Consider the following 24,635-nt stretch of genomic DNA (forward strand, 5'->3'; position numbering starts at 1 on the left):
CACCATCTTCCTCATGACAACATGTTAAATCATATGAAGACAAGTATGATTCTAGTCTTCTTCAGGTTAAGAACCCCAGTTCTCTCAACTGACTGAGAGGTCACAGTTTCTAAACCCCTTCTGTGTATGGCTGCTCTCTGTTGAATGTCAGCTGTTCACCAATTTCTGGATCCATAACTAACACCCAGAACGTGACATGACCCTCCTCATACAATCTGACCAGTGCACAGTACAACAGCACTATTCTCTGCCATGATCTCCACACTCTACTTCTTCTATTGCAGGCTGGGTTTTTGATCTAGCTGCCACGTAATACTGCTAAACAAAATGTCCATATAAATCAAGTAAACCCTTAAGACACTTGCATTTGAATCAATATCAAGTCTGGTATCCCCCATCTTAAACTTCAAAAATTGGCTTTACATTTAGCCATACTTCATCACATAAGCATTTGGTCCATCACTCTATTTTACTAACAGCTTTTGAATATCAACTATATATCTTCAAACATTATCTATCCTTCATACCCATTAGGATGGCTGCTATTTAAAAAATACTAACAAGTTTTGGCAAGGATGTGGAAAAATTGGAACCTTTGTGCAACACTGGTGGGATTGTAAAATGGTGCAACCACTGTACAAAATACTATGGAGGTTCCTAAAAAGATTAAAAAAAAAAAAAATCCAGTAAACTCACTTCTAGGTACACACTCAAAAGAATAGAAAGCAGGATCTCAAAAAAAAAGGTCCACACGCCCATGTTCATAACAGAACAATTCGTAATAACCAAGAAGTGGAACCAACCCAAATGTCCATCAACAGATGAATGGATAAACAAAATATGGTGTATACATACAATGAAATAAAATTCAGCTTTAAAAAGTTAGGAAATCCCATCACATGCTAGAACATGGATGAATCTTGAAAACATTATGCAAACTGAAAGAAGTCAGCTGTATGATTCTACTTATTATGAGGTATCTAAAGTAACCAAACTTGGGGCGCCTGGGTGGCTCAGTCGTTAAGCGTCTGCCATTGGCTCAGGTCATGATCCCAGGGTCCTGGGATCAAGCCCCTCATCGGGCTCCCTGCTCAGTGGGAAGCCTGCTTCTCCCTCTCGCACTCCCCCTGCTTGTGTTCCCTCTCTCACTGTGTCTCTCTCTGTCAAATAAATAAATAAAATCTTTAAAAAAATAAAAATAAATAAATAAAGTAACCAAACTCATAGAAACAGAAAGTGGAAAGATAGTTACCAGGGGCTGGGGAGAGGAAGACACGGGGAGCTGTTTAATGGGTATCGAGTTTCAGATTTGCAAGCCTCTTCTGGGCTTACATAACCATTAAACATTAAACATTTGACCTAACTAAAGCTCTATTATACCCTACCAGTTTCTAGTGTTTGCCACTTTCCTAACTTAACTACTCTCAAGCAATGTGTCTGGTATTTCATTCCAAAATTCTGTAGTTGAAGAACTTGATCATTTCCAAAATCTACCTTTCCCCACTGGGGACTTTCTTGCCCTACTCTCCATGACTTCTCAAAAACTAATAAACAGTTTCTGCAAGAACAGCTTTTATTTCAGCACCAAGTGTATTATTTTTTCTGGGACTGCAGATAGAAACTAATTTAAATAGGTGCTTTCTTATTAGCTCCTCGTGCATCTTGGGCTATTATCTACACTTTATAAAATGTTTATCCAAATTTGGGGTTACTTTCATTGATGAAGGTTTTCCCAATCGACCAAGTGATCAAAATCAGGAACTCAAAAATCCAACAGTAAAAAATTCTATTATTGAATCAGAAGATTAATATATGAAGTCCACACTAATGACTTTCATCACAGATCAACAAAACTTGGAAAGTGGGAGTAGGAAGCGAAGGTAGTAAAATGTTATCTTTTCTTTGTCTTTACTTGTTAGATGAAGAGATAAATATGTAGAATTTAAAATGGGATATCTGCTTCAAAATCTCAAGAGAAGATTTTAAAAATGAAACATCTGACTTAACTCCATTTGACTGGTTTCACTTGTCACTGCATTCCTAACAATTTCAGTATGAAAATAATAGCCAATTTAAATCACAGCCAATATACTTAATGGTGAAACACATAAACGCTGACATTAAAATCAGGAATAAGACAAGATTTCTTATCACACCACTATTATTTAACCCTGTTCTGAAAATGTCTTTCATTCTCTTGTCCAGTACTGAGGCATTTGTAGGTACCTGAGAAAGCTAGTCCCTGGCTATAGGTTTCTCTGTCTTTCCTACTGCCCAGGGCCTGGGACTAGAACCACTGCTCATGAGGCAATGGCAGTGCCTTGTAAGGAAGAGGAAGGAGAAGGTTCCTGCTCTAAGTGTGGCCTGTGGAGCGGGCAGCATAATCATCTGTCTCTCAGGCAGCAGGTCACAACATTGGGCTGTGGATGGGCTCTCTTCTCTAGCAAGCAGTGGATGGACAGTGTTCTTGGCCTTTGGTGATGTCAAGAGGCCCCCCTGATGAACTGACTGGGATATCCGAAGTGGACTGTGTGCCAAATCTGGTGACCGAAAGCATGTGGCCAAACCTTCTGCATCTCCCTGTTAACCTGCCCAGGGCCCTGGCTCAGGCCACCCTGGAAGTCAAGGCCTGTGCCACACAAACCCGAAAACATATTAAAACAGAGATAGGGAAAAGCTTTCAGCTTGCACGCCAATTCTGATCCACGGTGGCTGCCTAGAGCACTGCGCTGAGAATGATCTGGAGATAAAGCAGCCACGTTGTCTTCACCAGTTGTAGAATTAGAAATACAGGGCAGGAGTTTCTTCCTCAGCCAGTGTCGGACAGTCAAGACACTTCAGGTACCTCACAGGGGCAATCCTGAAGCCGCACGTCCACTTGTGCCCAGCAGGCAAAGCAACTAAGAAGGTTGAGCATGGTTTCTGGGGGCCAAGCCAAGTTAGAATGGGACTCACCCAAGTGTCCATGAGAAAAGTGGCCAGAGAGAAAGACTGAGCCAAAGTTAAAAGTCAGATGAAATGCTGGGAAATGATTAATCTAAGGGCAAGGGGAAAGTGTGACGTAGACAGAGCAATGAAGGTAGTGACAGATTCAGTAAAAAGTAGTAGACAAGGAGCAAAGTACAAAGGGGCGAGCATTTTGGTAGCTACTCCTTAAATAAGAAAATGCTTCCAGATATTTATTTTTGCAGGGAATAGCTGTTTAAAGGGTAGGTACCATGTTGGGTTGGATAAGTAATTTAAGTAAAGTTATTTCTAAAACATTTTTATGAAAATGTTTTATAAAACTATCAGTATTTCAAGTGTATATAGTTCGTTCTGCTATGATGTTTGTTCTGAAAGTGTCAGTTGGGTTCCAATGTGAGTAGGGGAAAATTTCAGCGTAACACAAATTTTGCAACTACTTGTGCAAATTTTGTCTCCCAGAAACACTAAGTGGATGAAGAAAACTGCACTTAGTTGAACTGAGCCACACAGAAATACACAAAACACATCCACCTCAAATACCTACCACCTACTTCAGTTTACCATATGTGTTATGAGACATACCCATCCATTTTGGGTTTTACAACCTTCCAACCAATTTCAGATAACCCTCCTTCCACTACCTCTTTGGAACTCACAAGTTGCAACCCTCCTGACATATACCTCCACTAACACTCTTCAGGTCTTTTTCAAAGCAAATTGACATATTTATTACAGTATTTATGTATTGCTTAACCATTTAATATGTGTAAAACTACTACCATTTTTATTAGATTCTTATATTTTATTTTATGTGTCACTGGAGTTTTTTTTTCACATCATGTCCCTAACCCCATTTTTCCCATAAGCCTCATAGATTTTATTGAGCAATTTTGCATAGCACATTGAATTCTGGAAACATACATATCACATTATAGGAAGACTGACTATACAGCCAAATAGCTAAAGAGAAACAAGATCTAAAAACATAAAAACCCTACAAAGTAAAAAAGTTGAAAAAAACACTTAAGACCATGAAATAAATTCTAGGTCTGATGTATATTTCAGGATAAAATTAAAATTTTATAAGCTTTATTTAGTGGAGATATATCTGATGAAGAATCCAAGTATTCTACTTACAACAAGTCTTTGGAATCCCCAAGACACAAAGGAATGCATGTAAAATTTTAGAAAAATAAAAACCACCTTCATTCTCTATTACTATAGGAACTAGGATGTATTCTGCTTTATGTAACTTCAGTAAAATACTGGAGAAAAATTTATAATGTCATATAGAATCAGTTAAATCCAGAGGAATCCTTACAAACAAAATAAACTCTTATAGGGGATTCATTTTAAGACTCAAAATAGTTGTGTCATCAAGACCTATCCAGAAAAATTTCATCTGAGAAATATCACATATAATTTATTATAAACGAAATATACTTTATGAGAAGCATGAAGACTTACTTGCTGAAAATGACTCCAATCCTAACTCTGAGACAAGGTAGGTTCAACAAGTCAAGAGTTCAGGATCGTAAGCTTAATAAGTAAGAGAGCACCTATATTTTTATAGCACCAAATAAATAGAAGACTCTGTTCCTGAAACACACGTGACCTTTACAAGTAGCAAATAGTATTCTCCCCAAACACCCATAATTTCTGATCATGGCTTCTTTCATGTACCACATCATTCAAGTTGGAATTGCCAGTGAACTAATCAAGTTAACATTTGTGTAGCTTTGCAGTCATTTATGTGGCCAGCTGCTGGGATAACCATATTCTGTTCCTGGGATAACTTTTCAATTTAGCAATTCAGTTGTTTTTCCACTCCTGGTACCAAAGTTTAACTCTGGGCTGTCTAAATGATTTCAATTAAAACGGCCTTATCTTTATGCTAACTTCATTTTTAATGCCCAAGAAATCATAAAATGTAATATGTAGGAAACTCTGGTCACATGACAAAATAAGTATAAAATAAGGAAATAGTTTTTAATTATTTAAAAAAAAACTGTCAGTGAAGTCACCCAGGTAAATTTGAAATCTCAAATATTACTTATTTATAATAATTATATTTATATTATTGTGTTATATTAAATCATATTATATATATTATTATTATTTATAATTCCAATAATGGTAACTAAACATTCCATAGAGTAGTACAATTTTTTTTTTCAACAAAAGCAACACAATTTTTGACCAGCTAACTTCTATAGAACTTTATCTCTGTACTTTACTGTACCTATGACTCCATAAGAAACAAATTCATTAAAGTCACTTCTTGATTAAACAACAATCTGCAGGGCACCGGGGTGGCTCAGTTGGTTAAGCATCTGCCTTCGGCTCAGGTTATGATCTCAGGTGATGCTGGGTTTGGTGATGGCTTTCTTAGATACAATACTGAAAGCATCAATCCATGAAAGGACAAGCTGAGTATTTAAACTTCATTAAAATTAAAAAACTTCTGTTCTAAAAAGATACTATGAAGAAAATTAAAAGATAAACTACAGACTGGGAGAAATTCTTTGCTGGCATATAAGAGATACAAAGAATTCTTAAAACTTTAACAATAAGAAAACAAAATGAGCAAAAGATTCAATAGATGTCCTACTTAAGATGATGTACAATTTGCAGATAAGCATATGAAAAAATGTTCAACATCATATGTCATTAGGGAATTGCAAATTAAGACAACAATGAGATACCACTACGTATCTATTAGAATTGGCCAAAATCCAAAACAGACAATATCAAATGCTGGGAAGATGTGGAGCAACAGGAACTCTCATTCATTGCTGATAGCAATGCAAAATGGTAACAGCTACTTTAGAAAACAGTTTGGAAGCTTTTAAAAAAACTAAACATTTTCATTATACAATCAGGAGTCATGCTACCAGGTGTTTACTCAAATGAGTCAAAAATTTGTGTCCACACAAAAATCTGCACACAAATATTTATAGCAACTTTATTCATAATTGCCAAAATTACCTTCAGGAGGTAAATGGATAAACTGTGGTACATCTATACAATGGAATACTACTCAGTGATAAAAATAAAAGAGCTATCAAACCACAAAAAGACATGAAGGAAGCTTAAAATTCACATTATTAAATGAAGGAAGCCAGTCTGAATAGGCTACAGACCATATGATTCCAACTGTAAGACATTCTGGAAAAAGCAAAACTCTGGAGGCAGTAAAACTATTATGACTGAGGGAAGGAACAGATGGATGAATAAGCAGAACACAGAAGATTTTTAAGGCAGTGCCGCTATTCTATATGACACTGTAATGGTGGACACATGTCATTATACATTTGTCAAAACACAAAGAATGTAAAATACAAAGATATAAATCTTTGTCAGAACGCTTATAGAATGTACAACACAAAGAAGTCAAATGTAAACTACAGAGCTCAGTAATAATGTATCAATATTGGCTCATCAATTGTAACAGATGAAGCACACTAATGCAAAATGTAAATAATAAAGGAAACTGTGTGTGTGGCAGGGCAGGGGAGACTACATGGGAACTCTCTGTACCTTCCTGACAATTTTGCTGTAATCTAAAACTTCCCTAAAAAGTAAGGTCTATTAATTTAAAAAATATACACAAAATAGAAAAAGAAATAAGCCAAAGCTAAGATCAAGTGCCAAATGTATATCCTAAAGTAAAGGATACACAAACTAAAATATTAAAGCTAACTGTCTCCATAAATATGACCTATGCTGCTATCCAATTCTGCCATGAGCTAAGCCCCAAGGAGGAGCTCAGGTTAATCCTGACATGGTCTACACCAGTACTATCCAATAGACATATACTATAAGCCACATAAGCAATTTTAATAGTAGTCACATTGAACAACAATAAAAGATTAATTGTAATAATATAAATATTATTTAAACTAACATTTCACAATATTATCATTTTAACATGTAATCAACATAAAAGTTATTAATAAGACATTTCACATCCTTTTTCATTCAAACTCTTTGAAATCTGGATGTATTTTACACTTACAGCACACCACATATCAATTTGTATGCTATCTTTTAAATCAGAAATACTTAATCTCAGTTTAGATTTCATAAAATTTATAATTTAAAAAAGGTTCACAAAGTTGTTCCAAAGATACTTATAATTTTCCCAATAATGAAATTATATGTGCACATCTATATTGACAAAACTGGTTCCACATTTTTATAAGAACTGATTTGACTTTGAAGAAAATGCACATCAGTTTCAAAACTATATCTATCCAAGTTATGTAAATTAATTAGCTTTTATATCAAAAGAGTATTCATAAAACTGAATTCAGAGAGACTGTATAAATGGAAAAGCCTAAATTTATTGTTATTAACATTCATCAAATCGTTCTTGTAGTTTTTTGCAGCAGCTTTACTTGACACTGCATATTATAATTAAAATCATCTGTATATTTATTCATTTTTAAGACATATAAAGACATTGTTATTGATTTGTATTACTGAAATTTTCAATTTCAACAACCAGCTAGGTTATAAAATGCTTTTCTTTTCCTTGAAGCTTCAAATTTAGCTCACTTACATGCAGTGTGATATTGGTGAGAAAACGTAAATCACAATGAAATTGTTCTTTGTCTTTGATTTTTGAGTATTTGTCAAGTCTTCTTTTTTCAAGAGTTAGTAGTACAGTCATTTTTGTAAACTCGTCCATAACTCAACCATTGAATACTGGCAAAGAGCACAAAATCATTAAATTCATTGTCTTCTACTGTTTTTAATAATTCCAAACTGGCAATGATTAAAATCATTTGCACATAAATGAATGAATTTAATAACTGAATCCATAATACTTTTCAGAGAGTCTACTTCAGAAAACTGAATGCAAATATTTTCAATATGTATCATATAGTAGGATTAGGTCATATGGGAAACATTCATCTTTCTTTTAAAAAAACTCCATAAATCTTGATATTTTGATCTACCATACCTGAAGTACCATCCTCCATGAAAAGCCACTTTGTTAAGTCTACACCCCAAGTTCATTTATTTAGGCCATGTACTGATAGTTCTTTGTAAATTTGGAAATCCTCTGAAACAAACTATGTGGAAAGCATTAACTGGGTAGAATCTCATGTCACATGACTCATCTGAAGCCAAAGAACAATATGTGCAATTTTTCAAACTTTGGCTCACTTTGATCTTTATTGTCAGAATGGCCATGTATTCTACAGGCAATTATTTGACCTTTCACTTTTAGGCTTTTCCTTGTAATTTTCCAAAAAAATTTGACATCTGAAATAATTTCTCCTATAAACTCTCCAACTGAAAATGTTCTCTTTTTTCCTTACAGTGAGAACCAAGGTGGCCAAAATTACACTCTCAGATACTGTTGAAATCAAACATATTTTTTATTATACATTTAATTCTGATTTCTGGCAAACAATTTCATAAATTCTTTTTTTAATATTGAGAAGACACTTGTCATCAAATTCATTCTGTATTTGCTGAAAATATTTCTCCATATAGTCATCTTTACTAATTTGCTTCTTTTCTTTACAAGAAAATAGCTTATTTTTACTCAATCACAGAAAATAAAATTGTCTTTATTGTGAAATTTGTGGCATATCTTCTTCCATTCTCATTCCATCTTTTCTTGTTCTAGTTTCTGCATCTGCACTCAAGTCTGCATAAGTTATATACTTCATATGCTTAAATATTTTTCCGTACTTTGTTTTTACACTAGAAAGCTAATGTAATGATATAGTATTAAAACAAACATTGTAATGTCTATAAATACATATAAAATACATACACCATATAATGTATAACAAATATTTCTATGAAGTTACCAATTTCAAAAGTAACTCATGCTGTTTACATAAAATATTCAAATAAACACATTACAATGTTGCATGGGTGTGTAGAAAAAAATAATTTGATTTATCTTCAGAAAACCATTTGAATTATTCTGCTGACACCAAAAAAACTGGTGATATATTTCTATAAAATATTAAAAAATAATGCACATGCCTGACACACACCCACAGTATAATGATTATCTCACATCATGCAGCAGAAAAGTAAAATATAGTCTTACCAAAAAATAAAGCAGCATTTAAGTGAAAAATATTTTACACTGCTTTAGTTTTTTAAGTTAAATTTTAATTATTGAAAAGTAAATAAAATTAAAAATTCAGTTTATCGTCATACTAGCCAGATATCAAGTGCTCACAGCCCCAGCCATGTAGCCAGTTGCTATCATACTGGACAGTGGAGGTCTACACACTTAAGGTTAAATACGGTGCTTTTAAAGTGTCATCTTAGAAGATCTTTTAAAAGCTTTTAAGAGATTTTAATGTAAGTACATTACTCAGGTTGTCCCCCTTGGCCCTCATTTTTTTGGCTCTCAGTATAAAGAAAATAGAATTATTAGCTATTACAGGGTTAGGAGGTAACAAATATCAGTTCCCCTAATGCCACAACACTGTACTTTCTTAAAGGTGATTTTCTCTTATTTTGCTAACTGTCTTCTTGTTCTATTATGCAGCTAGAAATCTAAAAATACAGGAAATATGATTACCACTAATTTCATGAAATTTCTTTATTTTTATTTATGCAATAAATACCAAAACATACACCAATTCCCAATAAAACTCCCAGGACTGCTAACGGTTCTACTTCCAAAAATGCATATATTCATTGCTCAGAGATCTTTCTAAGGATCTGAAATATTTTCCCTGAAACTAGTCCTAAGAAGTTAATGGAACATTCACTATAAGGACTTAAAGTGTTCAGAAAATTATTTAGAGAAATATGACTCTTTAAAATGTAATTTTACACAAGACACTGATGGGTACATAAAATATTAAAAATGATTGCTAATAGGTACAGGGTTTCTTTTTGGGGTAATGAAAATATTCTAAAATCAAATAGTGCTGATGACTCCACATTCTATAAACATACTTTAAACTACTGGATTGTATATTTTAAATGGTGAATTTTATGGTATGTGAATTATATCTCAATAAAGCTGCTATAAAAACATTCACGAATGCCTCCTACATTTATGTGTAAACTGTTAGTGAAGGAGACAAGGCTTTCTCAGTAATCACATCTCAGATGTGCAATATTGTTATTGCATATGTTGAAATAAGACAGACATAAAAAATTCATGTAATCCCTACTGGTATTACATATGTATGGAAATGCACACAAAATGATTTACAAGAGAAGATACACAGAAAAAAGAAAATGTGGGACTTTAACTTCATGTATATTGCTCTAATTTTTTACATCATGTAGTCACATGTGACTTGTGTAATGAAAAATAAATGTTTTGAAAATATAATAATCTGGTTGATACATGCATCTCTCTTCATTTACACTTTCCCTCCCTTCCTTTATACTTTCTACTTGAAATACTTGCCTCAAACTCCAGAATTATTCTTTTAACCTGATTACCAAAGACTTTAAAGTCCTGATAACCAAAGACTTTAATCAAGGGTGCTTTCTAATCAAAACATTTGGAGAATATAGAAATAATGGAAAATATGCATACTGCACTCCTTCCCAGATATTAAGCTTTACCTTCTCTGCCAGGTATTTTTTGTATCTCTTGGTAAACCCACTGCCTAATATACCATCTGGAACAGAGTAAGCATTGAGACAGAGTTGCTGTATGAACCAATAATGTCACTCTCATGGGGAGTATACATTCTGTCCACCCTCTTCCCCTAAAGAACACTAAATAAACTTGTTCCAATGCCCACCCTCACCTATGAAGCTGACCTATACCAGCTCCAGGTTATGTCTGACTGGGTAAGAGCAATCCCATTTTTGCCATTTCAAGAATGGATATGTGACATATTAAGAAGAGGATTCCTGAAAATGTGTTCTTGCTCCTTATGGACACTACTTGTCTGAAATGTGCTTGGTACCTGCCATCAGCTTGAGAATTAAGCCACTACCAAGGTCAGCAAAGCAGAGAGCCAAGAAAGAGGTGGAGAGAACTTGGGTAACATCAGTAAGCTAATTAATCAACCAGCCCTGAAGCCTGTTTAATTATTGAATTTCCTCTCATTTGAGGAAATGTCCTCATTATTCAAATAAGTTGGAGTTGCTGTTGTTTGTAGCCAAATGTATCTATTTGATAAAATTTCTGTGGTGCTCTAAGTTGATCAGAATCACAAATATGGTGAAAATACTCCAACAATACAGATTGTTTTTGTTTTTTGTTTTGTTTTGTTTGTTTAACCAAACTACTCTGCCTAGATTCCCAACATTATTCTAATTACACCTCAGGTTTGGCTGAATGGCCATAAGTTGGTTGCCAACCTCAAGTGGGAGCCATCTTGTGAAGGGCAGACAAAGGACAACCACAAAACAAACTTCCAGAAGTAGAATTTCCAGAAGATATGTAACATTCAATTGCTTTGCTTTATCCCTTATTAGAGGACTAGTGTCAGGAGGGATGCACTATGGCATTTGTTTTAGGATTCCCAGCATTCTACAAGGCTTCCTAGTGGTATCCTCCCACTAATGTCTACACTAAGTGGTTCCATTTGGAACCTAAAACAAAATGTTATCGTCTGCAAAAGAAAAACATTTGGTAAAGAGATTTCTTTGTTCCAAACACCTAAAAGGACTTCCATAAACATTAAAGAAAAATAAAAGATTTTAAGATTGAAAACATTTTTCCCAAAAACTGAAACACATTGGAAAGCTGGGGCTGAATCAAGTTCCCAAACATCAGAACAGCTGTATTCACAAAATAACTGCAAAGAACGAAAAAAACATCTAAACAGAATGTCCAGTTTCATGTCCAACCAATCAGCTCCCTTAAAAACCATATTTTAGTCAAATCACCATTTCGCAACAGCGATAAATAAAAGATGTCTACAAAGTAGGCAAACCCAACACAGTAAAATACCAGGGGAATCAAGAAGTTTCTTTTTTAACCTTTAAATTACATATTTTCTAAGAATGCCAATGGTAAAAATAGTGTATACATTTATTCAATATATTTACTGAATATCGATGTTAACTAGACTTACTGTGGTAAACATTTTGCAGTCTATACAAATATCAAATCATTATGTTATACACCTCAATCTAGTATAAAGTTATATATCAATTATACCTCAATAAAAAATACTTACGGAATATGAATGATTTATTCAATACTATTAAATGACTTTAACTTTTATTCAATTATATTTATGACCTAGATCTGTGCTAAGACCTAAGGGGTACAAATCAATAGGACAATGCTGGGTCTTCCAAAGTTTACAGTGCAGTAATCCACCCATCCCCCACCCCCTCCACTCTCACTCGCCCCATGCCTTATCTCACACCCATCGCCACCTTCCACCCACATGGTTCAGGATACAACTTAAAAGTCATTCTGAATTCCTCCCTTTCAACACACAATCAATCAGCGAGCCTTATCGTTGTTAGTTACCTCCAAACATACACCTGGAAGCCCACCACCTCTCACCAACTCCACTGCTAAGGCCCAAGTCCATGCCTCCAGCAAATCACTCCTGGACTATAGTAGCAGACCCAGTGTACCTGCTCCACTCTCACCTCCCTCCAGGAGCCTGTTCTCCACCCAGAAGACACAGTGTTCTTCTCAGGGCATGAAGAGGGTATCATTCTCTTGATCCAACCCTTTAGCTGCTGGAATAAACCTTGTGATCTGACCTATAACTACCTCTCTAACCTCTAACCCAGTGCCCCTCATGCACTAACCACTAGCCACACTGGCTTTGTTTCTGGTCTTGGAACAGCCCAAATTTATTGACATCTCTGCTCCTCCCTGGGCTCTTGATCCAGGTATTCATATGGCTGGGCTCTCAATGTTTAGGTCTCAGCACAACCTAACAACTCTGGTCAAGAGAGAAAGTAGAAGTTCATGAGCTGGGCATTTTAGTTCACTGTTCTATTCTATTTTTTAAAGTAAACTTTTTGTTGAAATGTAACATAATTACCAAAAAAAATGCAGAAACATTAAGTGTATAGATCTATGAATCTCCCAAAGTAAACACACCAATATAACTAGCAGACAGATCAAGAAACAGCACCCAGAAGACTTTCCAGGTCCCCGCTCCCAAGTCACTATCCTCACAATGAGATAACAGCAATCTTGATTTATAATTTCATAAATTAGCCTTACCTGTTTTTGAAATTTATATAAACAAAATCCTGCAGACTCTTTGTCCCCAGCTTCTTTCACTCATGTTATGTTTTTGAGATTCACCCATGTTGTAAAGCACAGTTATAACACAAAGCTTGATAATATACTACACTGCATTTGGCCATTTACTTATAGGTGGACATTTGGGTTATTTCCAGTTTGGGACAACTTCTCATCATGCTGCTAGGAAAATACTTGTACACGGCTTCTAGTAAATATATGAACATATTTCTACTGGGAATACGCCTAATGGAATGGCCACATTGTATCATATTCAGCTCTAGTACATACCACTAAATAGTTTTCCAAAGTGACTGTATTGATTTAAAAAACCCAGCATCAGTGTAAACGAGTTTCAGATAATCCTTGCAAATATTTGACATTATCTATCTTTTTAATTTTAGGCATTCTGGTGAATATATCATGGCATCTCATCATGCTTTTGGATTGCATTTCCCAGATCACTAACGAAGCTGACCATCACTTCATGTTTATTGGCCATATGGATATCTTATTGTGTGAAGTGTCTGTTCAAGTGTTTGCCTGTTTTTCTTTTAATTTTTTTTTATCAAATTGTAGTTCTTAATATAGTCAGGATACAAATCTTTTTTCAGACATATGCATTACAAATGTCTCCCCCTTTGTGATGTGTTTTCTCATTCTCTTTATTGTATGTTCTGATGAACAGTTCTTAATTTTACTGTTATCCAATGTATCATTTTTCCCTTTACAGTGTTTATTGTTAATTTAAGAAACCTCCACCTACCCTAAGATCATAAGGGCATTCTCCTACATTTTCTTCCAAAGGTTGATTGTTTTCCCGTGACATGTTTACATTTATAATCATATTAAATTGATTTTGCATACACAATGTGAATTAGGGGCCTAAATACTCTTTTTCCATAAGGATATCATTTTGACCCCTCACTGTTATTGAAAATTCCATCCTTTCCCCACCGTATTGATGACATCTTTGTCAAAAACAATGTCTATTTGTCTTATCCTTGTGCCAATATTACAGTATTAAATTAGAATGCCTTTATATTAAGTCTTGATATCTGATAGTGTAAGTTCTCCAGTTTTGATCTTTCACTTCAAGGCTGCTTTAGTTAATTCATATCCCTTTGGATTTTCACATCAATTTTACAATCAGTTTCCACCAAAACAACCAACCAAACAAAACTTGCTAGGATTTTTAATGGGATTGCATCTTTTGAAATCTATTGACTTATGCTTTATGTGTATGGTTAATTGTGGTAAACGTTCCATATGCATTTGATCAACCATCACTGGGTAGTACTCTACATATCTCAGTTAGGGCATGTCTAATAATTACATTGATCAGATTATTTCTCTTTCCTTTCCAGTTTTATCTTCCGGCTTATTCTCTGAGCAGTTGAGTAGGATGTGTTTAAGTCTTCCATTAGGATTGTGTTTGTCTATGTCTATTGCTAGTTCTTTCAGTTTTTGCTTTCACATTTGAAATATATATATATCTTCTAGTGTACTGACCCTCTTCATTTCTAGTAATGTTCACTTCCTTAAAGTCTACTTGTCAAACACTGGTGAAGTTACATCTGATATATCTTTATTCATGCGTTTATTTCCAGGCATTCTCTGTCTTCATATTTTAAAATTGTCTGTTAAGGAACATCAGGTTGGTTTTTGCATTCAATCCATTAATAATAGTCTTTTAATTGAAATATTTAGCCCGTTTAAATTTAATATAATTATTGATCTAGTTGGATTGATAGCTACCATATTAGTATTTACTTTCTATATGACCCAGTTGTTTCTTTTTTCTCACTTCTTGCCTGATTTTGCATTAAGAAAATTCTTTTATTATCCAATTTTTTCCTTTAATTAACTTGTTAGTTAAACAATCTTTTACTATTATTTTAGAAAATTTAGTTAAATCTCCTTGATGATGCTAAAACTTTGGAACTCTTAAATTCCCTTTGTTTCCCTCTGCCTTTCCAATTATTCTTATCATTATATAAATTATTCATATTTTTAAACCCATAAAACATTACTATAATTGTTTAGTACTACCAACATTTATATTTATCCATCCATATATTTTCCTTCTGTTGCTATTCACTCTATTCTGCATTTCCATGTTTCCATCAGAACTCATTTTCTTTCTCCCAGAAGAGCTACCTTTACTCTAGCATTTCTTTGGTATAGGTCTGTTGGGTTTTGCTTATCTGAATACATTTTTATTTGCCTTTAATTTTTTTGACAAAACTACTTATTAAGCAAATCAAATTTGGAAAGCAAAAGTACTTATTAAGCAAATCAAATTTGGAAGGTCTTAAACTTATCTGTTCTAAGGAAAAAGCATCAAATCCTTTATATAAACATTCAGTTTCACTGTAACAAAGAAACTTATACATACTTTTAAGATTTAGAGCTATTTTCTTTCTTTCTCCAGGAAAGAAAAACACAATTTAAAAATAAACAGGAACAAAATTACAACAGAAAGTGTCAATTCTAAAAAAATCTTACACAATTTGGATGACTCCTCATCAAGTGGCAGAACTCAAGTCACCATTAGAAGAAAATTTTATTTTAAAGGTATCATGTTAAACTTTAATTAGGCATGCCCAAGGACAAGTCATGTCTAAATACCCACTCGATGCCATTATTTTTTCAAATTTGCATCTGCCCATTCTCTCTCCTCTCTTTTTAACACTAAAATACCCAAACATCTCAAACTCATCCTTTCCCTGTTTAATATAATCCCATTTCATTAGATTTTTTATTTAGCAAAGTGCTTGTATAAGATGATAATGCTAAATGTCCATATTTATATAGAGACATAGTGTACTCTCCTAGCCCTTTGGAGAAAGAAGTAGAAGTCAAGGATTTTAAGCATGAGGATGAACACTCTCTAGATTCCAGCAGAGCAAAGGGAGAAAATTTTCTTCTTTCTCACAGTGCTTGGTGATACGTTATTTCCACACCAGTACATTCAGATTTTTGAGACAAAACTGGATAACAAGTAACTTGGATCAGAAATGGATAGACATTTTTTCCCATTATATTTTGCTCAAAATAGTCTCCCATAAAATAAGTAGAGAGTCATATCATAAAGAGAAGAAAAACATAAAGAAATCTCATTAAAACAAAGCAACTGAACACAAAAGGAAAAAATAGGAGATGGTAACTTGCTCCCAGAAAACATAAAATTTTAAGAAATAAAAGGAAGGTTGGAATCTATTACTATTCTGTTAACCCATATATATCTTCCTGTCTTCCTCTTTAGCCTTTCTCCTTCTTCTACATCATCACCATTTTCATCTCCCCCCTTTATCCTCAACCTCTTCATCATCAACATGTTCCAAGATTTAAGAAGCAGAGTATAAAGTCCCCACTCTGACTGTGGGCCCCAGTCATATTCTCCAATCCAGCTCTTCTGGAGCCATGAACTTAGAGGTTACTGTATGCTTATTAATGAGGTAGGTATTTTAATCTTCAACTGGCTCCTACCCATTCTTCCTTGGTTAGAACCAAAGAGAGATAGAAGGGTTATTAATTAGGAAACATCACCAATGTGTAAGTCCTGGGGGCTAGGAAAGAAGTTCCCCAAAACAAACCATATTTAAAGACCAACACAGAAGGGGCCCCAGTTCACCTGCTATGCACATTTATTTTGAAATAATAATTTACTATAACTGTAGGAGATTAACAATTCTTACAAACACCTACAAATCTCATAATCATATTTCTCTAGCTGTATTTTTGAAAGCATGTTATTTACAAAGAGGTACAGAATCTTTTCTGCTGACAAAAATAAATAAAACTATGATTATTTGATATTTTGCATTTTTTAATATACAGGTACCCAGCGGAATGTAATGACTAACAGCCCTGGTAATTCCACTAGCCTCAGATGTAAAAAAAAATCTAGTTTTTGCTCATCAATCCTCAAGGCAATAGATTTTAAAAAGTAAACAAATGTAAGATTTTTTAAATGCCATTAAGTTACAATCATAGAGGTAAAGTTGATTTCTCTCATCATACTTTATGCACCCTACAACGTGTTAGTTCTGGAATCCTTGCAAGACCACAAGCTCCTTAAGAGTAACAGCATGGGTTTTTTAAAAAGCAAAGTTTAAGTCTTGTGTTGTTTTCTTCTTAATGTACAGAAATTACTTTTCTACCCAGTTATAGATACTTTTTTTCTAAGGTTTAATAGCAAGAAATCAACGTGTATCTAAGTAAGAGAGATTTTATTTTTCCTGTAAAAACATCACTCAGAATTTAGATATTTCACTTGACTCTCCAGGCTTTACCTGGTTCTTTGGGATTCTGCATGTGAGTTCTTAACTAGCTGACAGCAAGAACATTTTGTCCACAGAGGCCCATCCAGTATTACTAAATTGTAGCATGGTATTCTGCTCAATCTGCATCAGATCACACCACCAAATACCCAACTACACCTGCTGAACTATTCAAAGATGGAAAGGAACATGGACCCAGCATGAGCGGGAGAGAGAGACGGATGGGATTGAGACCTTTGTGATCTCACAATAGATGCAAAGTTTAGGAATGAATGACTCCACTGGAAATGTCAGGATGATACCAAGTTTTGACAACTTACCAGACCAGTTTCTAGACAAAAACTTCTTACAGGTGATGCAAAAGGATGTCTTGGAAAAGGAAGGGAAGACCCACTGCAAACAGAGTAGAGCTGTTTGCAGGATTCAAGCAGACACCAGCAGCCACTTTGGAATACCTGCATAATAGGCTGGGCGAGGAAAAAGTACAATCTGTGTTGTATTCTATAGGTGCCAAAACTTAAAGGTATGTATGTGCAGGAAGCATAAAGACCCAGAGCCTAGACAGGAGGAATTTGAACTGGGCCTTGAAATACTGAAGAAAGTATTATAGAAAAAGAAGCTCAGGGAGATTTAAAAACAAAGGACGATTGAGAGTTTTAGCCACAGTACATGAATGGATTTGGGTTTTAGAGCAAGTTTGAGCAGGTAAAGACTGGAAGGAAATATACCTCAAGCTCCAAACGACCTGGAAAAAAGTAGACAAAAAGACTGTTCTACAGAAGAGAATACAATACAGACAACTGGGCTCATGCCACTAAATTATCCATGGGAAGTATTTACAATCAGGCACTGGTTCCAACCTCAAGCTTTATGATTGGCCTCAGGCCCAAGAAATAAAGGACTCTTCTACCAATGAGCTTAATTCCAAAAGAAAAGCAAAAATCTGAGGATACCAACAAGCCTGAAGGACAGATGAGACTAGTCTCTTCAGACCTGAATCTCAAATTCTGGTGGCCCACACAGAAAAAGGCTGAGTTGCTGGTGAATTCTATGAAGCAGTGGGCATCAATAAATTTCCAACCTGTACTTCTGGAGGGAGAGGAGAAGGTCACAGCAGACAGTATCAATTGATCCCATTAGATCCCTTTATATCCTGTCCCAAACTCACAGGGCCTCACACACACCAGTAGGCTCATTCCTAACTGGTGCCTCCAAGTTCTTTGGCATGAAATGGCCACCTAGGGGTTCCTGGCCCTGTCCACCAGAACTGATGGCCATAAGCAAAGTGCAAATAGAGACTGAGGAAGAGCTATGCCACATGTTCTCTCACATGACACCATTTTCCAGACCGTCCTAAGGATCTGGTTCATGTTCCATAATCACACAAAGACTAAGTTAACTATTGGCTTGAAAAGGACAACCTATCTGAGAACTGCAGGGGGTTAAATTTGTAGCTATGGGTCAAATTAGAAATGACTTAAATAACCAGTCCCAAAGTACCCACCGGAGAGGGGCAGCTCACTATCTCCCTCGGAGAGGACTCAAAGGGCTCCATGAGGGGAAGACTGCAGAAGGAGTCTTTCTCCTTTCTCTCTGCTCCTTCTGAGTCTGGAACCTCCAAAGCAAAATAACAAAAGCGACTTCACTAGTATAACTCAAGGCTGGGAAGCAGCTCATTGAGTTAACTTAATAAGTAACAGTATTAAAGCTAGCAGGCAGCAAACTTTTGGAATTCAAAAGGTGTTGATTGTTTTTTAAACGTTCCCCCCGCAAAGGCAAACCACTGAGAGAGGTGTTCCCCTGTCCTGCACTGCTCTCCCAGACAGCACAGCAGAGAAAAGACTGGCTGACAATCTGAACTGAAAACCAGACTACTATGAGGAAGAAGAACTAGAGGAAGGGGTAGAAGGACATGTGAACTAAGGGGTTAAAAGGATCAAAGGTCTTAAGTGAAAAGAGCAGGCTCATCAAGGGGAGACTCTTTGGGCGCCTGGGTGGCTCAGTTGGTTAAGCGACTGCCTTCGGCTCAGGTCATGATCCTGGAGTCCCTGGATCGAGTCCCGCATCGGGCTCCCTGCTCGGCAGGGAGTCTGCTTCTCCCTTTGACCCTCCCCTCTCTCATGTGCTCTCTCTCATTTGCTCTCTCTCAAATAAATAAAATCTTAAAAAAAAAAAAAAAAAAAAAAAGGGGAGACCCTTCATCAATACTCTTCTGAGTTGCATAAAAAGTATTTTTTTAAGTAATAAGACTATTACTTATTCAAAACCCGGATAGTAAATAAGAAGTAAAATAAAATAGAGAATAGCAATCGCTAAGTGGATGTAACATTACCTGAACGTACAACACATAAAATCAATAGTTCTTTGGGCCGTGGAGTGAGAGGACAGGGGGTAGGGGTGTGTGAAAACAAGTACTAATGTAAAGACATTAAAGGCCCATGGGAATAGGTCATATAAAACTAGATGATCCGCTGCTGCACTGTCAGCTACAGAACAATTCAGAAACAGCCTGCTTACGTTTCCTACAGGCAAATCTTTCTTTAATAAGAATTACAATCATTATCTGTTTCACAATGCCTCATAACCAGCTGTGCAAAACATTAACCCACCACACTAAAATTTTCAGAACAAATATCAAAAGCCATTAACAACCTCTTAAATAATTGGTATTTGTGTATTTGTGACTTATTTAGGTTATCTTTTTATTTGTCACATAGATGTTTGATTTCTGAAAACCTTCATGGTAAAAAATAAATAAATAAATAACTGCTGAGAAAATTAAGACCTTATAGAAAAATAGTGAAAGCCACTGAAAATATGTTTACATTCATAAAATAAACAACTAAAACAGCACGTTAAATTAGGCAAATCAATAACATTTTCAACTTCCAGTGAGGACTATATTATGAATTTCCATTTTCCATCACCCACACTGTAGAAACCTTTCAAGAATCCTTCCTCAAACACTGTTCCCTACCAGCAGCAGTTTCAGCAATATGGATGATGATTAAAAATCTATTTTGTTTGCAGATAATACACTATGATGGCTGTCTATGTCAAGCTGGCTAAGCTATAGTAACCAGGTATTTATCAAATATTACCCTAAGTGTCACTGTGAAGGTATTCTGCAGATATGGTTAACACCTACAGTCAGCTGACTGTACGTAAAGGAGATTAAGGCCAATACTGCATATGGCCGGCCCTCATCCTCAGTCAAAAGCCTTAACTGCCAACTGAGGCCTGCCAGAGATGTTCTGCCTCAAGACTGCAATGTCAACTCCTATCTGAGTTTCCAGCCTGTAAGCCTGCCCTACAGATTCCAACTTGCCACCCCAACAATCATGTAGCCAATTCTTTGGAAAAAATATATATATCTCCATCCTATTGGTTCTGTTGCTCTGCAGACTCGAACTGATAAATACACATTCAGAGACTTTTTATGTGTAACTCTCTACCCCTTTATTCTACCACTTCCTGATTTACTGATCCTACCTCTCTCAGCCCCACCTACACAGAGCTCAGCTCCCACCCTACTCATGGAACCCACCAAATACAATTCTTGGAACTGAGTTTTTTCCAAGTCTTTGCTTCAACAATCTCTATACCTTTACTTCTCTATTTCTCTCCCTCAGCAACAAATATACTTGGCATAAACTAGGATGGAAATTCTCATACAGATGTACATTTGCATATACAGATCACTGCATTAGGGAAATTTCAGATTGCAAAAGACTGTCTACAAAGTCACAGTTCTTGAAACATAGGTGAGGTACATTTTAAAGTGGTATTTTTCATTCCAACAAGGAGCTCAGAACTGTTTCTAAGAAATCAGAACTACAACTGGGAAATAAAAGTTAAAGGAAAAGTATAATTTCATTTACAGAAATTGAATTCTTAATCCAGTACAAGAACACGCTTGTTTTAAAATCCAAACATCCTTATGCATGGAAAACTCCTTCTTCAATGATGAACTATAAACTTCTGAGTTCTAGAAGAATTGTCTAGTAAGATACTTCAACAGTATATTTTTTAATGCTAAACTTTCAAGCTACTCAGGTCCCTTAAAACTGAAACATTCCAGTGTTTAAATAGTCAACTGGAATCAATACATACTAACTTAGCCTTGTAAATGCACGAAATAGTATAAAGAAAAACATTAAATATTTAAAATAACAATGACATCCTCACCTCCCACATCAACCTGTAATCCATATTTTCATCCAAGTCTTCAGGCATTCTCTTCTCTCCAGCGAAGGGTCCAAACTTTTCACCCTGAGTAGTGATGATTACATTGAAAAGGCGTTAGTTCAATAATCAAGTTACTAAAATAAACTTATTTCTTTCCCGGAAATTTTTTTTCTCCAAACCTTCATGCCCTACGAGTGAGACACATTTAAAGTATTAACTAATTTACACAACACAAAATATTTACATATTTAAAATCCAACTTAATCTGTTTTTAGCTTAAGAGACTGAATCCACCATACAGGAGCCAACATAAAAGGGTTAAATTGCGTAACATTCAAATTCTGACAAGGCCTCTGGCAAGTGGTCTTAAAATGACAAGCACTGAGTTTTGCCTGACTTGAGAGACAAGCCCACCAGGCAGAAAATCACCTGGTTTCCATAAAAATCATAAATTCATCCCAATTATGAACAAGAAAGAAGTAGGCTTGCCGTTCTCAGAGGAAGACTGTTCATAAAAGTTTAAATTCCCCTGCCAATCTTTCCAACAGCCAAGGTAGCATACTGTAAACCAGAGGTTCTGTACTCTGGTTTACATACTGTAAACCAAGGTGCAGGCTTTAGAGCCAACCTGGCATGAGAATCAACAAGGACACTTGTTTCAAATTCAGAATCCTGGGCTTATTAAAATCAGAATCGCTGGGAGTGGGGAGTGGGGAGCTGTGTTTTGACAAGTTCCCAGGTGAGAAGCACCTGTGGCTGCCCCCTGCAGTTACTTGTGAGGCGGTTCCAGGGTAGGGGACATTGTTTTCTCAACTAAGGCAACCAAAGCAGAGACTGGAGAGCCAGGGAGCTAGGTTGGGTTTGTCCAGCCAGAGCATCTGTAAAAGGTATGCAGAGAGGACACAGAGCCATGCGTGCCTTTGTGAGAGTCCTCCAAACCCGCCTGTGCCTAGTCTTCAGCGGAACCCTTCCCTTCCTAAGAGGAAGAAAACTCCAACAAAACCTCCAGGGGAACTCTGATAAACACTGTTGGAGGGAAAAACAGCCACCAACAAAAGCAATGTTTTGAGGGATATAAATTACTTAATGAACAACAGAAAACCCAACTCCTGGAAATAGTAACATGTTAGAGCTTAAAGGAATTGCAGCTAACTAACCCAGCCCTTCATTTTACAAATAAAGAGAAGAGGTCCTGAAAAGCTGCAAAAAATGGCAGCACCCAGAAGACCTATTCTTTAAAGATAATTTAGGGACAAAAAAATACCTACAGAGAGTCCTCAAATCAAGATTATAATCCTAAATAACCCAGGCACAAGCACACCAAAGAAACAGGAAGACTGCTATTTATAGTAACATAGAGTTATTGATTCAGTTTAGCAAGCAAATTTCATAGGCTGGAAGCCAGCTCTGCTTCTTCCATCCTTCCCTGCCTCACTAGCCACTTCATGCCAAAACTAGGCACTGGGCATCACTTCTCAGGCAGCTACAATGGCCCCTAAAATGCTTTCCTTTAAAAAGTAATCATTTTTCACCTCAACATGGGACCTTACCAGTATTTAATGGCAGTTAAGAAAAGCTGTATAAGAAATTCAAGAAGTGGGGCGCCCGGGTGGCTCAGTCGGTTAAGCATCCGATTCTCCATGTAGGCTCACGTCATGATCTCAGGGTCCTGAGACAGAGCCCTGTGTCAGGCTCTGCACTCAGGTGGAGTCAGCTTGAGATTTTTTCCCCCTCCCTTTGACCCTCTCCCTCCCCTCTCTGCTCCTCCCCACCACCCCTCTTCCATCAGCCCCCCCATGCACACACACCTGCTGGTGCAGGCACGCACACACACGCGCACACGCTCTCGCTCTCTCTCCAAATAAACAAACAAATAAACAAATAAAATCTTAAAAAAAAAGAAATGAAAGAAGAGGGGAGGGGAATTAATATGTGTCACACTCCAAATAACCCTATGTGAGAATTTCCCCATTTAACACTGAAGGACACAGAGAATCAAACAGTTTAAATAACTTGCTTGCTTAAGGTCAACCACCTAGCAAAGATCCGAGAAGAGCTTAGGAACTTGTGGTTTATTCTGCTCAGGCACTGTCTGCTTCACTATGCCACCACTCAAAACCCTCACAACAACTGTATGACCCAGTGCCCAGGCAGCTCACCCCTTTCTTCTCACTTTCCATTGACTATAACCTTTAGCAACTATGTGGGCCATGCCTTGCTCACAGTAGTCACTCAATACATGAACTGTTGAACTGAATGAAAAAACTGACGGACTGTTGCTAAAGCCCAATCTGGAAGACAGACCAAAAAATAAGGTGTGTTTTGGTAATAAATTTGAGGATTTGATATTAATGCATGTAGTTCACCTTTTCACTCCACTTAGCCACATATTTAGTGTTTATCAATCATTGCAGAAGGTAATAATCTAAGTACACACTTTCCAAGGCTACTGATCTACCCATGCCAGTCAGTTCCTCTCTGCAGTACAAATTGGGAGGGGGGGAGAAATGAATCAATCAATTCGGCAGTGTTCAAAGGACGGAAGAAGAGGGATGGAAACCCAAATAAATGCACTGGAATCAGTTAAAAGACTATTTGGTTGCATGTCTAGCAAGATTATTAAAGAATTACAGATTTGAAAATTCAAAATAAGAATCAGGACTCTGATTTTAAAGCCTCACTATTAATAGTGAACAAGCACTCTATCATAAACTCAAAATACCAAACTAGAATAATATGGCTTTCAACTTTTTTCTTCAACCCACAGTAAAAAATACATTTTGCATCTCACCTTGGCATATTCACATGTACACATAGAAACACACATTTAAAACTAAAATATAAATTTCTTGAAACAATACTACTCTTACTCTGTACAACACACTCATATATTTTATACACTTTCACTTCACTTTTTTAAAAATACTAACTCTGACCCAGTAAGTCAATTTCACAACTCATTAATGGCTTGCCGTCCAGTTTGAAAAACATTGACATAAAAACATACAAAGAGAAGG

At 36.0% G+C, this 24,635-nt stretch overlaps 1 protein-coding gene across 5 annotated transcripts in view; it reads right to left on the reverse strand.

Annotated features, from left to right (window-relative positions):
• PRDM5 (PR/SET domain 5) overlaps nt 1–24,635 on the reverse strand; it is a 203,333-nt gene that overhangs the window by 162,709 nt on the left and 15,989 nt on the right. For all 5 annotated transcript variants that reach the window (XR_010409521.1, XM_045880502.3, XM_045880501.3 and 2 more), the window contains exon 2: nt 21,619–21,702. Coding sequence is in view for 4 of the 5 variants with exons in the window: in XM_045880502.3 (XP_045736458.1) it covers nt 21,619–21,702 (84 nt within the window). In the remaining variant the exon portion in view is untranslated. The remainder of the gene's footprint in view (nt 1–21,618; nt 21,703–24,635) is intronic.

The sequence above is a fragment of the Mirounga angustirostris genome, unplaced genomic scaffold (genome assembly GCF_029215605.1).
Source record: "Mirounga angustirostris isolate CCGP_5_RB_7025 unplaced genomic scaffold, mMirAng1.0.hap1 SCAF_2, whole genome shotgun sequence".
Classification (NCBI taxonomy): Eukaryota; Metazoa; Chordata; class Mammalia; order Carnivora; family Phocidae; genus Mirounga; species Mirounga angustirostris.